This window comes from Symphalangus syndactylus, chromosome 24 (assembly GCF_028878055.3).
Source record: "Symphalangus syndactylus isolate Jambi chromosome 24, NHGRI_mSymSyn1-v2.1_pri, whole genome shotgun sequence".
NCBI lineage: Eukaryota > Metazoa > Chordata > Mammalia > Primates > Hylobatidae > Symphalangus > Symphalangus syndactylus.
Window position 1 is genome coordinate 39,793,305 of NC_072446.2, and position 14,221 is coordinate 39,807,525.

Here is a 14,221-nt window from a genome sequence, read left to right on the forward strand (position 1 = left end):
AAGCAATTCTCCTGCCTCAGCCTCCTGAGTAGCTGGGATTACAGGCACCCGCCACCACACCTGGCTAATTTTTTGTATTTTTATTAGAGATGGAGTTTCACCTTGTTGGCCAGGCTGGTCTCGAACTCCTGACCTCAGGTGATCCACCCCACCTTGGCCTCCCAAAGTGCTGGGATTATAGGTCTGAGCCACTGCTCCCGGCCTTCCTGGCCCTTTCTTTTTTTTTTTTTTTTTTGAGTCGGAGTCTCACTCTTTCACCCAGGCTGGAGTGCAGTGGCGCAATCTCGGCTCACTGCAAGCTCCGCCTCCTGGGTTCACGCCATTCTCCTGCCTCAGCCTCCCGAGTAGCTGGGACTACAGGCGCCTGCCACCACGCCCGGCTAATTTTTTATATTTTTAGTAGAGACGGGGTTTCACTGTGTTAACCAGGATGGTCTCGATCTCCTGACCTCGTGATCCACCCGCCTCGGCCTCCCAAAGTGCTGGGATTACAGGCGTGAGCCACCACGCCCGGCCTCCTGGCCCTTTCTTATCCTTTGTCCTTGTGCATCCCTTCTTTCTAGTCCCAAAGGCTGCCATCCCAGAACAGTTTCTTAGCCTTTCGTGCCTAGTTATGGCAGTTACATCTCCACCTCCATTCTCCCATCCAGACTCCAATTTGCCCTGGAGCACGCTTACTACAGCACAACTTATATCATGCTGCTCCTGTCAACTGTTTACCTTGCGTAATGAAGTCTGTAGGCCTCAGTTTGGCATTCAAGGCCTTTCCTAATCTAATCTGCAATGTAAGAGCCTCCAGGCCCTCATCAGTGTCCTCTTCCTTTGGCCTGGTCCTGCCTATGCAAGAAGCTCTTATTGTAGAAGTACAGTTTGTTAGAGCTGAAGTGACCTCAAGAAACCACCAGATCAGTCTTCCTCAAATTCGTGTGTCCAGAGTCAGAAATACTCTCCCCCCAACCCCAGCCTCGGAACCCTGGAGATTCAAGCACACATTGACACATCTCAGGTTCTGAAAAGTCCTGCAGTAAAGAAACTTGCTTAACCAGTATCTGTGAAGCACAGTTAATGATGGAACTTTTTGGTTTCTTTTTTCCTTTTTGGCAGGGGGAGAGTCAAGTAAAAGCTTTGTAAAGTACTGATCTTTTTTGCCATTTTACTTTATTTTATTTGTGTATTTATTTGAGACAGAGTCTCGCTCTGTTGCCCAGGCTGGAGTGCAGTGGCACAGTCTCTGCTCACTGCAACCTGCGCCTCCTGAGTTCAAGCGATTCTCCTGTCTCAGCCTCCCAAGTAGCTGGGATTACAGGCCCATGCCGTCATGCCCAGCTAATTTTTTGTATTTTATTAGAGACGGGGTTTCACTGTGTTGCCCAGGCTGGTCTGGAACTCCTGAGCTCAGGCAGTCCACCTGCCTTGGCCTCTCAAAGTGCTGATTACAGGCATGAGCCACTGCGTCCGGTCCCTTTTTATTTTATTGATTTATTTTTTCTGAGAGGCAGTCTTGCTCTGTCGCCGAGGCTCAAGTGCAGTGGCACGATCTCGGCTCACTGCAACCTCCACCTCCTGAGTTCAAGTGATTCTCCTGCCTCAGCCTCCTGAGTAGCTGGGATTACAGGCACACACTACTACGCCAGGCTTTTTTTGTTTGTTTGTTTGTTTGGTCGGTCAAGAGGGGGTTTTACCATGTTGGCCAGGGTAGTCTCAAACTCCTGACCTCAGGTGATCCACTCACCTCAGCCTCCCAAAGTGCTGAGATTACAAGCATGAGCCACTGTGCCCAGCCTTTTTTGCCATTTTTTTTTTTTTTTTTTTTTTGTAGAGATGGAGTCTCGCTCTGTCGCCAAGGCTGGAGTGCAGTGGCGCGATCTCGGCTCACTGCAAGCTCTGCCTCTCGGGTTCACGCCATTCTCCTGCCTCAGCCTCTCCGAGTAGCTGGGACTACAGGCGCCTGCCACCACGCCCGGCTAATTTTTTTGTATTTTTAGTAGAGACGGGGTTTCATCGTGGTCTCGATCTCCTGACCTCGTGATCCGCCCGCCTCGGCCTCCCAAAGTGCTGGGATTACAAGCGTGAGCCACTGTGCCCCGCCCTTTTTTGCCTTTTTTAAAAAATGTTTTTCTTGTACTATTTAGTATGTAATTCTTTAAAATACCTGACTTCAGCCAGGCACAATGACTCATGCCTGTAATCCCAGCACTTTGGGAAGTCAAAGGGGGAGAATCTGTTGAGGCCAGGAGTTGAAGAACAGCCTGGGCAACATGGTGAGACACTACCTCTACAAAAAATGAAAAAAATTGGCCAGGTATGGTGGCTCACACCTGTAATCCCAGCACTTTGGGAGGCTGAGGCAGGCGGATCACTTGAGGTCAAGAGTTTGAGACCAGCCTGGTCAACATGGCAAAACCCTGTCTCTACTAAAAATACAAAAATGAACTGGGCGTGGTGGCACATGCCTGTAATCCCAGCTACTTGGGAGGATGAGGCGTGAAAATCACTTGAACCTGGGAGGCGGAGGTTGCAGTGAGCTGAGATTACACCACTGCACTCCAGCCTGGGTGACAGAGTGAGACTCTGACTTAAAAAAAAAAATAAAATAAAAAAATAACTGGGCATGGTGGTGCACACCTGTAGTCTCAACTACTTCAGAGGCTGAGACAGGAAGATACTTTGAGCCCAGGAGTCCAGGCTGCAGTGATCCATGATTGCACCACTGCCCTCCAGTTTGCACAATGGAGGAAGATCCTGTCTCTAAAAAACAAACCAAAGAAAATCCTTCAAAAGTTATTAACCCGGGCTGGGCGCGGTGGCTCACGCCTGTAATCCCAGCACTTTGGGAGGCCGAGGCGTGTGGATCACGAGGTCAGGTGATCGAGACCATTCTGGCTGATACGGTGAAACCACGTCTCTACTAAAAATACAAAAAATTAGCCGAGCATGTTGGTGGGCGCCTGTAGTGCCAGCTACATCGGAGGCTGAATCCAGGAGGTGGAGAGCAGAGTTCCCAACACTGCACTCCGGCCTGGACGACAGAGCTGGAGTCCATATTACGAAAAAAATAAAAGTTACTAACCCATGGCCAGATTGATTCATGTGGACCCCACCCATGGCATCTTACTGCTCTCTGAACTGGATTACTTTAGTTTAGTTTAGTTTTAGAGATGTGGGGGTCTTGCTTTGTTGCTTGAGCTAGTCTCAAACTCCTGGCCTCAAGCAGTCCTCCCACCTCAGCCTGCTGAGTAGCTGGGATTACAGGTGTGAGCAACATGCCTAGTGCAAACTGGATTATGTTTTTTTTTTTTTTGAGACGGAGTCTGGCTCTGTCACCCAGGCTGGAGTGCAGTGGTGCGATCTTGGCTCACTGCAAGCTCCGCCACCCGGGTTCATGCCGTTCTCCTGCCTCAGCCTCCCGAGTAGCTGGGACTACAGGCGCCTGCCACCACGCCTGGCTAATTTTTTGTATTTTTAGTAGAGACAGGGTTTCACCGTGTTAGCCAGGATGGTCTAGATCTCCTGACCTCATGATCCGCTCGCCTCAGCCTCCCAAAGTGCTGGGATTACAGGTGTGAGCCACTGCGCCTGGCCCAAACTGGATTATGTTAAAGGCAGTATCAGACATACTTTATTCCTGAATACCTAGTTGTCTATCTCTAAAAGAAAAAAAGGAATTTCCCCCTTATCAAACTACAATGCCATTATCATATCTAAAAGGAAAATACAAGGTCAGTATTAATTTCCTCATTGTCTCTTGTATTTTGTTTGTTTGGAATGGGTTCCCATCAGGATCTAGATAGGACTCCAGTCTGGCATGGCTGCTGGGTGGCCCTCCTGTGCTTGCTTACTCACCAGGGATTTAACAGCTCTGAGACCCAATGGTACCTGAGAACTAATAGTAGACTCATACTTTTATTATAAGGATAAAGATAATAAATGTAATAAGGTGCTCACTTCACTAAGTGGTAGCACATTGCTGCTAATATTATGATTGTCATTATTAGTATGTGTTATCTCCTAGCTGAGATTATGGATAACTTGGCAGTAGGGCCACTATTTAAGCCTGTTTTTAATTAATTAATTTATTTATTTATTTTTGATTAATTTATTTTTTTTGAGACAGAATCTTGCTCTGTCACCCAGGTTGGAGTGCAGTGGCGTGATCACAGTTCACTGCAGCCTTGACTACCTGAGCTCCAGCAAGCCTCTGACCTCAGCCTCCCGAGTAGCTGGGACCACAGGTACATGCCACCACTCCTGGCTGATTTTTGTATTTTTGGTAGAGACAGGGTTTCGCCATGTTTCCTAGGCTGGTCTTGAACTCCTGAGTTCAAGCAGTCCACCTGCCTCAGCCTCCCAAAGTGCTGGGATATAGGCATGAGCCATCACGCCTGGCCGCCTGTTTTTTTATTTTATTTTATTCTTTTTGTTTGTTTGTTTTTTTGTGACTGGGTCTGGCTGTGTTGCCCAGGCTGGAGTGCAGTGGCACAGTCTCTGCTCACTGTAGCCTTGACTTCCTGAGCTTCAGTGAGCCTCCCACCTCAGCCTCCCGAGTAGCTGGGACCACAAGCGCATGCCACCACTCCCGGCTAATTTTTGTATTTTTGGTAGAGACAGGGTTTTGCCATGTTTCCTAGGCTGGTCTTGAACTCCTGAGTTCAAGCAGTCCAACTGCCTCAGCCTCCCAAAGTGCTGGGATATAGGCATGAGCCACCTAGCCTGGCTGCCTGTTTTGTTATTATTATTATTATTATTTTTTGAGACTGGGTCTGGCTGTGTTGCCCAGGCTGGAGTTCAGTGGTGCAATCTCTTTTTTTTTTTTTGAGGCAGAGTCTCGGTCTGTCGCCCAGGCTGGAGTGCAGTGGCGCAATCTCGGCTCACTGCAAGCTCCACCTCCCGGGTTCACGCCATTCTCCTGCCTCAGCCTCTCCGAGCAGCTGGGACTACAGGCGCCCGCCACCACGCCCGGCTAATTTTTTTGTATTTTTAGTAGAGACGGGGTTTCACCGTGGTCTCGATCTCCTGACCTCGTGATCCGCCCGCCTCGGCCTCCCAAAGTGCTGGGATTACAAGCGTGAGCCACCGCGCCCGGCCAGTGGCACAATCTCTTACTGCAGCCTCAACCTCCTCAGGCTCAGCCACCCCGCTTGGTCGCCTGTTTTTATTTCATTTATTTATTTTTTTTTTTTTTTGAGACAGAGTCCCACTCTGTCATCAAGGCTGGAGTGCAGTGGCACGATCTCAGCTCACTGCAACCACTGCCTCCCGGGTTCAAGCGATTCTCCTGCCTCAGCCTCCTGAGTAGCTGGGATTACAGGCATGCACCACCACACCCGGCTAATTTTTGTTTTTGTTGTTTTTTGAGATGGAGTCTTGCTCTGTTGCCCAGGCTGGAGTGCAGTGGTGCGGTCTCGGCTCACTACAGCCTCCACCTCCCGGGTTCAAGCAATTATTCTACCTCAGCCGCCTGAGTAGCTGGGACTACAGCCATGCACCACCGTGCCCAGCTAATTTTTGTATTTTTAGTAGAGACAAGGTTTCACCATATTGGCCAGGCTGGCCTTGAACTCCTGACCTTGTGATCCGCCCACCTCAGCCTCCCAAAGTGCTGGGACTACAGGTGTGAGCCACCGTGCCTGGCCTTAATTTTTTGTATTATTAGTAGAGACGGGGTTTCACCATATTGGCCAGGCTGGTCTCGAACTCCTGACCTCAAGTGATACGCTTGCCTCGGCCTCCCAAAGTGCTGGGATTACAACCACCGTGCCCGGCCCTATTTTTATTTTAATACTTAGCAAGATATCTGGCCCCTGTGGGTGATCTGTAACTGATTTTTATTTTATTTTATTTTATTTATTTTATTTTATTTTTTATGAAAAGGAGGTAACTCCCCTTCCCCGCTCCCCAACGAGTTCTTTCTAGCAACACACACACAAAAAAGAATAATTGGCAATGAAGTGTAGTCATAAGTGGTATTTAATCAAACATTGAACTAAATTCCCCAGGACTGCCAGCCTCATGTGCCACCCTACTATTTTTCTCCATGACACTTTGCCCCTTCTTTTTTTGGGTTGTTTGTTTTTGTTTTTGTTTTTGTTTTTGAGACAGAGTCACACTCTACTGCCCAGGCTGGAGTGCAATGGCACGATCTCGGCTCACTGCAACCTTCACCTCCCGGGTTCAAGTGATTCTCCTGCCTCAGCCTCCCAGGTAGCTGCAATTACAGGCGCTCACCACCACGCTCGGCTAATTTTTGTATTTTAGTAGAGATGGGGTTTCACCATGTTGGCCAGGCTGGTCTTGAACTCCTGACCTTGAGATCCACCTGCCTCAGCCTCCCAAAGTGCTGGGATTACAGGCGTGAGCCACCACGCCCAGCCTCCCACTTCTTATACCCTGTAGGGCTTATGTTTTACGTTATTGCTGTGGTCTTTCTCCTGCCAGTAGAATGGAAGCCTCATAAGAGCAGAGATTGTTGTCTGTTCGGTTCATTGATGTTTCCCAGCATCTAGCACAGTGCGGGCACATGGCAGCGCTCAGTAAATGTGCATGTGTGACTGCGGACCTCTGTTGTCTGTGAGCCTCACAGGGTGGCTTCAGCTGGTCAGCCTTCCGGGTCAGTAATGACTGGATGAAAGCAGCTCTCCATCCTCTCCCATCTGCTTCCTCCTCCAGGAGTTTTCACCAAGCCTGTATCCATTCCTTGGGCTCCCATTTGTACAATCAATAAGAACAATGTTTGCTGTTTTTCCAACCGTCTTGGCAAAACTGAAATCGTCACCCTCACTTCCCTTTGTTTTATCCTTCATATTGTTTGACAGCTTTGAGGGTTTGGCTAAGGCTGCAGTTCTGGTGAAAATTGGTGCCTGTTGCCGGGCACATTGGCGCATGCCTGTAGTCCCAGCACTTTAGGAGGCCGAGGTGGGTGGATCACCTGAGGTCAGGAGTTTGCAACCAGCCTGACTAACATGGTGAAAACCTGTCTCTAGTAAACACACAAAAAAAATAGCCGGGCATGGTGGCGCATGCCTGTAATCCCAGCTATTTGGGAGGCCGAGACAGGAAAATCTCTTGTACCTGGGAGGTGGAGGTTGCAGTGAGCTGAGATTGCGCCATTGCACTCCAGCCTGGGCAACAAAAGTGAAACTGTGTCTCAAAAAAAAAAAAAAAGAAAAGAAAAAAGAGGCCAGGCACAGTAGCTCACGCCTGTAATCTCAGCACTTTGAGAGGCCAAGGCAGGCGGATTGCGAGGTCAGGAGATCGAGACCATCCTGGTTTCTACTAAAAATACAAAAAATTAGCGGGGCTTGGTAGTGCGCGCCTATAGTCCCAGCTACTTGGGAGGGTGAGGCAGGAGAATCGCTTGAACCTGGGAGGCGGAGGTTGCAGTGAGCCAAGATTGCACCACTGCACTCCAGTCTGGGGGACAGAGTGAGACTCCATCTCAAATAAAAAAAAAGGACCATCTCAAAGTTATCTGTGTTTGAAGAAGGATGTTCTTAAATTTCCCCACATATCATGTTTTGCTGACTGCAGCTGTTGGAGTTTACACAATTTTCTTTTTTTTTTTTTTAAGCTCTGGGGTACATGTGCAGGGTGTGCAGGTTTGTTACATAGGATGCCATGGTGGTTTGCTGCACCTGTCAACCCATCACCTAGGGTTTTTTTGTTGTTGTTGTTGTTTGTTTGTTTTTTTGAGATGGAGTCTTGCTCTGTCGCCAGGCTGGAGTGCAGTGGCACGATCTTGGCTCACTTCAACCTCTGCCTCCTGGGTTCAAGTGATTCTCCTGCCTCAGCCTCCTGAGTAGCTGGGACTACAGACGCATGCCACCATGCCCAGCTAATTTTTATACTTTTTAGTAGATACGGAGTTTCACCACATTGTCCAGGATGATCTCAATCTCTTTTTTTTTTTTTTTGAGACGGAGTCTTGCTCTGTGGCCCAGGCTGGAGTGCAATGGCACGATCTCGGCTCACTGCAACCTCCGCCTCCCGGGTTCAAGCAATTCTCCTGTCTCAGCCTCCTGAGTAGCTGGGATTACAGGTGCCCGCCATCACACCTGGCTAATTTTTGTATTTTTAATAGAGATGGGGTTTCATCATGTTGGTCAGGCTGGTCTTGAACTCCTGACCTTGTGATCCACCCGCCTTGGCCTCCCAAAGTGCTGGGATTACAGGCATGAGCCATCGCACCCAGCCGTCAGTCTCGATCTCTTGACCTCACGATCTACCTGCTTCGGCCTCCGAAAGTGCTGGGATTACAGGCATGAGCCACTGCGCCCGGCCCATCACCTAGGTATTAAGCCCAGCATGGATTAACTATTTTTCCTAATGCTATCCCTTCCCCCACCCCACCCCCCAAGAGGCCCCAACACAATTTTCATTCTGTCTGACATAGGGTCAAATGTTGCAGGTCTGTCTTGTGGCTGGCATTTGCTTAGGACAAAGGAATCACCACAGGAAAAAGCTGAAAAAGAAGTTAAGAGCTTGAGGCCTAGCATGATGCCAATCCATGTTTCAAGTCTGGCCTCTGCTCTCCCGAGGTAACTTCAGGATGGAGAGCTTGCTCTTCGGTCCCTGCAGCTTGGTTGCCTTCATTGTCAGCAACTGTCGAGGCATTGCTTGATACCGCAGCACCAAGATAGCGTCTGAGAGTGACCTAGTGTAGAAAGAACTTGGTGTGGGGACCCTCTGGCCTATAAGCCACTTAGCTCTGTCATTTGCTGACTGTTGTGGCCTTGTTCCTTTAACTGTTTCCTTTTTTTTTTTTTTAAGTAACAATTTTTTTTTTTTTTTTTTTTTTTTAAGACAGAGTTGTCCAGGCTGGAGTGCAGTGGTGTGATCTCAGCTCACTGCAACCTCTGCCTCCCAGATTCAAGCGATTCTCCTGCCTCAGCCTCCCAAGTAGCTGGGACTACAGGCATGTACCATCACGCCCAGCTAATTTTTGTATTTTTAGTGGAGACAGGGTTTCACCATGTTGACCAGGCTGGTCTCAAACTCCTGACCTCAAGTGATCCACCCGCCTCAGCCTCCCAAAGTGCTGGGATTACAAGCGTGAGCCACCGCGCCCGGCCTTTTTTTTTTTTTTCTTTTTTTTTGAGATGAGGTCTCACCCTGTTACATAGGCTGGAGTGCAGTGATGCAATTATGGCTCACTGTAGCCTCAACCTCCTGGGCTCAAGCCATCCTCCCACTTCAGCCTCCTGAGTAGCTGGGACCACAGGCCTGTGCCACCTTGCTGATTTTTTTATTTTGTAGAGATGGGGTCTCCCTGTATTGCTCAGACTGGTCTTGAACCCCTGGGCTCAAGTATCCTCCCACCTCAGCCTCCCAAAGTGCTGGGATGACAGCACTTGGCCTTACATAATTGTTTTAAAGCCTGGATAGCAATCCATTGTAAGGATTCTTGCATTCAACGTGTTTTTATTGAGTGCCAACCAATATACTTTGCCAGGCATTTCTCTCAGAGCTTGGGGACACAGCAGTAGACAAAATGAGCCTAGTCTTTGTTCTTATCAAGCTGGTCTTCTAGTGGAAAAATTGATAATGAATATATCACATAAAGTTGGGTAGTTATAAATGCACTGCAGAATATCCCACAGCATTATACGAGTATAAGTAAAGGGCAGTGCTGTTTAAATTGGAATGAGGCTGGGATTGGCAGCTCACGCCTGTAATCCCAGCATTTTGAGAGGCCAAGGTGGGAGTATTGCTTGAGGGCAGGAGTTCGAGACTGGCAAAATAGTGAGACTCTATCTCTAGAAAAAAAATTAAAAATTAGTCAAGCATTGTGGAGCATGCCTGCAGTCCCAGCTACTTAGGAGCCTGAGGTGGGAGGATCCATTAAGCCCAGGAGGTCAAGGCTGTAATGAGCCGTGATTACACCACCGCACTCCAGCCTGGGTGACAGAATGAGATTTAAAAAAAAAAAAAAAAAAGTAAAAAAAGAAAAAATGTGAAATAGAATGGTCGGGAATCCTTTCTGAGGAGGTAAGAGTCAGGCAGAACCCTGAATGAAGCGAAGGGATGAGCTATGTGCAGAGAACTGCAAGGGCAAATGGCCAGGGGTAGAAAGCTACCTGGCATATTCTAAAAATAGCAGAGTAAGCAAGGGAGAGAGCCTAGGGGTTCTAAGAGGAGGCCAGAGCATGCAGGGTATTGTACAACCTTTGGATTTTACTGTGAGTGAAATAGGAGATAGTAGAGGGTTTTGAGCAGAAAAAAAAGCATGGTCTGACCTGAGGTTTTTGTTTGTCGTTTTTGTCGTTTATTTTTAAGATGGAGTCTCGCTCTGTCTCCCAGGCTTGAGTGCAGTGACGGATCTCAGCTCACAGCAACCTCCACCTCCCAGGCTCAGATGATTCTCCTGCCTCACCCTCCTGGCTAATTTTGTAACAGGCGCCCAGCCTGTTTTTTTTGTTTTTTTGTTTTTTTTTTGAGACAGAGTCTCGCTCTGTCGCCAGGCTGTAATGCTGTAATGCAGTGGCGCCATCTCAGCTCACTGCACCCTCAGCCTCCCGAGTAGCTGGGACTACAGGCGCGTGCCACCACACCCGGCTAATTTTTGTACTTTTAGTAGAGACGGGGTTTTGCCATGTTGGCCAGGCTGGTCTCGAACTACTGACCTCAAGTGATCCACCCACCTCAGCCTTCCAAAGTGCTGGGATTACAGGCATGAGCCACCGTGCCTGGTGTCTCCATGACCTTTCATCCCTACCATCCACCTTGCTAAAGAGCTTCCCCTGTATGTCTCAGTGTGCTTTTGGGTGCAGCTTGGTTGGGTGAATTCTTGGCAGTACAATTCTTGACTATCTGCATTTGCCAAATATTCTCCCAAAAATGCTTAATCTTTTCCTGGTAAATTAAGTTAAAATAATAGCTGGGCATGGTGGCTCATGTCTGTAATCCCAGCACTTTGGGAGGCCAGGGTGGGTCGATTGCTTGAGTTCAGGAGTTTGAGACCAGCCTGGGCAACATGGCAAGACTCTGTCCCTACAAAAATTCAAAAAATTAGCTGGGCGTCGTGGCACATGCCTGTAGTCCCAGCTATATGGGAGGCTGAGGTGGGAGGATTGCTTGAGCCCCACCCACCCACCCCAGGGTGGTAGGAGGTGAGCTGAGATTGCCCAACTGCACTCCAGCCTGGGCAATAGAGTGAAACCCTGTCTCACTGTCTCAAAAAAAAAAAAAAAAAAGTTACAATAATAAAGCCCAGTGTTTGGGGATTGTCAAATAAAGCATTGTGTTTGAACTGGATATAAACTAAGATGCTGTATTCATGGTAGTTAGGAGTTAATTGGATTGGCTGGGAAGTAGCCACCTTCTCAGAGGGCCTTTATGGCTAAGGTTTCCTGGGGTCTTGCCTTTTTTATTCCGTGTGGCTTCCTTGCTCAGTCTGATTTTGGAGATAAAAGATTTCCTCCCTTTGTTTATATGGTTGATTTTACCGGTACAACAGCCTTTAGGATTGTTTTTCTGGAGTGAGGTGGGGGTGGGGACTTGGGTTTAGCGTATAGGTTCAGGGCCTTCCCTTGATGGTGGTGGGCATCTTCCTATTCTTTAATTAGTCATTTTCTGGTGACCTAAAAAGTGGAAAATTTGAGAGTGGTTGCCAAATTGTGACTGGGGATGTAGCCTGCAGGTTAAACATTGAGAAGCCCAGATTGCTGGCTTTGTTTTCAGGAATTGGAGCCTAGCAAAACAAGGTGGCCACCACAGGGGGTGTTCCTAGGGCTTCTGAGAAGTTTTGACAGCCCTTCTAGAAGTGACTTGTGAATTGTAGAGGTTAGTCTGTTTAGTCCATCCTGGCATACTGCGTGAAAGCTAATTTCCTAGGACAACACCATCCAATAGAACTTTCTCTGCAGATGTAAATGGTCTGTAATCTTCAATGTTCAGTACAATGGTCCCTGGCCTTGTGTGACAGTTTGACACAGGAAAGAGCTAGTGAGACTGAGGAATGGAATTTTAAATTTTATTTAATTAAAATTTGCATAACCACATGCAATAGTGGCTACATAATGCATTGTGGAGCTCTAGGTGGTTGCCCCCTATGCCCAACCTGACATTACACTCCCCTGACTCTTGCTCCAGGAATTCGTAGCCTTACTCATTCCTCAGACCAGTTGCTCCATCCCCAAGTCCGTGAAGTCTTTTCTGTTGTCTCTGACTTCTCTCACACTTGCTGGAGGGATAAATAATTGTGTTGTACAATTAAAAAAAAATATGTGCCAGGCATGGTGGCTCTCACCCCTTTAATCCTAGCACTTTGGGAGGCCGAGGTGGGCAGATCACTTGAGGTCAATAGTTCGAGACCAGCCTGGTCAACATGGTAAAACCCAATCTCTACTAAAAATACAAAAATTGGTTGGGTGTGGTGGCGCATGCCTGTAGTCCCAGCTGTTCAGGAGGCTGAGGCATGAAAATCACTTGAGGCCGGGCGCTGTGGCTCACGCTTGTAATCCCAGCACTTTGGGAGGCCGAGGCGGGCGGATCACAAGGTCAGGAGATAGAGACCACGGTGAAGCCCCATCTCTACTAAAAATACAAAAAAATTAGCTGGGCGTGGTGGTGGACGCCTGTAGTCCCAGCTACTCAGAGAGGCTGACGCAGGAGAATGGCGTGAACCTGGGAGGCGGAGCTTGCAGTGAGCTGAGATTGCACCACTGCACTCCAGCCTGGGTGACAGAGCGAGACTCCGTCTCAAAAAAAAAAAAAAAAAAAAAAGAAAATCACTTGAACCCAGGAGGTGTAGGTTGCAGTGAGCCGAGATCGCGCCATTGCACTCCAGCCTGGGCGACAGAGCAAGACTCCATCTCAAAAAATATATATATATATTTTGAGATATATATATATATTTTGAGATAAATATATATATTTTGATATTTTGAGATAAATATATATATTTTTTGAGATAAATATATATTTTGAGATAAATATATATCTATTTTGAGATAAATATATATAGAGAGATAAATATATATCTATTTTGAGATATATATATAGAGAGAGAGAGAGACAGAGAGACAGAGTCTCGCCCTGTCACCCAGGCTGGAGTGCAGTGGCGCGATCTTGGCTCACTGCAAGCTCCGCCTCCCAGGTTCGGACCATTCTCCTGCCTCAGCCTCCGGAGTAGCTGGGGCTACAGATGCCTGCCACCACGCCCGGCTAATTTTTTTTTTTGTATTTTTAATAGAGACAGGGTTTCACCATGTTAGCCAGGATGGTCTCGATCTCCTGATGTCGTGATCCGCCTGCCTCGGCCTCCCAAAGTGCTGGGATTACAGGCTTGAGCTACTGTGCCCGGCAAAAATAAATATATTTTTTAAATAAAATAAATAAATTTTAAAATGTACTGTCTTTCTTGTTTTCTGGTCATTTCGGATGCTCTTTCCCCGTGGCTGGATTGAGATCTTCTTGAAGCTGGCCAGTCTTTGGGTGTTCCTTTTGTCCTTTAGGTCACATAGGTTGTGCCCATTAAATACTTATTACCGACTAATTCACTGGTCTGCCTTTCTAACTGATTTCTCCCCTGCCTCCCAGGGGCTTTGAAGAAGAGTCTCACAGCCAAGCAGGTCCAGGCGGATTTCATAACTCTGGGTAGGTCATTGGCCAAGGCTGCTCAGGGTGACTGGCTTCTGAGGCTTTTTATTATGTTAATATCTCCTTCTGTTCTCTTATAGGTCTTAGTGAGGAGAAAGCCACTTACTTTTCTGAAAAGGTATAATTCCTCCTAATCAAGGTTAATGGTTAATTAAGATCCCTTGCGTTTCTTTCTTTTCTTTTTCCTTCCTTCCTTCCTTCCTTCCTTCCTTCCTTCCTTCCTTCCTTCCTTCCTTCCTTCCTTCCTTCCTTCCTTCCTTGCTTTCTCTCTCTCTCTCTCTCTCTCTTTCTTTTCTTTCTTTCTTGTCTGTCTCATTCTGTCCAGGCTGGAGGGCAGTGGCAGTGCATGATCTCGGCTCACCACAACCTCTGCCTCTCGGGTTCAAGTGATTCTTCTGCCTCAGCCTCCCAAGTAGCTGGGACTACAGGCACATGCCACCATGCCTGGCTAATTTTTTGTATTTTTAGTAGAGATGGGGTTTCACTGTGTTAGCCAGGCTGGTCTCGAACTCCTGACTTCATGATCCACCCACCTTGGCCTCCCAAAGTGCTGGGATTACAGGCATGAGCTACCGTGCTCGGCCTCTTTCTTTCTTTCTTTTCTTTTTTTTTTTTGAGGCAGAGT

General features: G+C 47.7%; 1 protein-coding gene across 17 annotated transcripts in view; it reads left to right on the forward strand.

The window, feature by feature from the left end:
* The window catches only part of COMMD7 (COMM domain containing 7), a 95,073-nt gene that overhangs the window by 20,785 nt on the left and 60,067 nt on the right, over positions 1-14,221 (forward strand). For 10 of the 17 annotated variants that reach the window (XR_010119415.1, XM_055266780.2, XM_063633825.1 and 7 more), the window contains 2 exons: positions 13,537-13,593; positions 13,677-13,714. Coding sequence is in view for 16 of the 17 variants with exons in the window: in XM_055266780.2 (XP_055122755.1) it covers positions 13,537-13,593; positions 13,677-13,714 (95 nt within the window). In the remaining variant the exon portion in view is untranslated. The remainder of the gene's footprint in view (positions 1-13,536; positions 13,594-13,676; positions 13,715-14,221) is intronic. The other 7 variants (XM_063633829.1, XM_063633823.1, XM_063633822.1 and 4 more) reach the window with 1 other exon arrangement.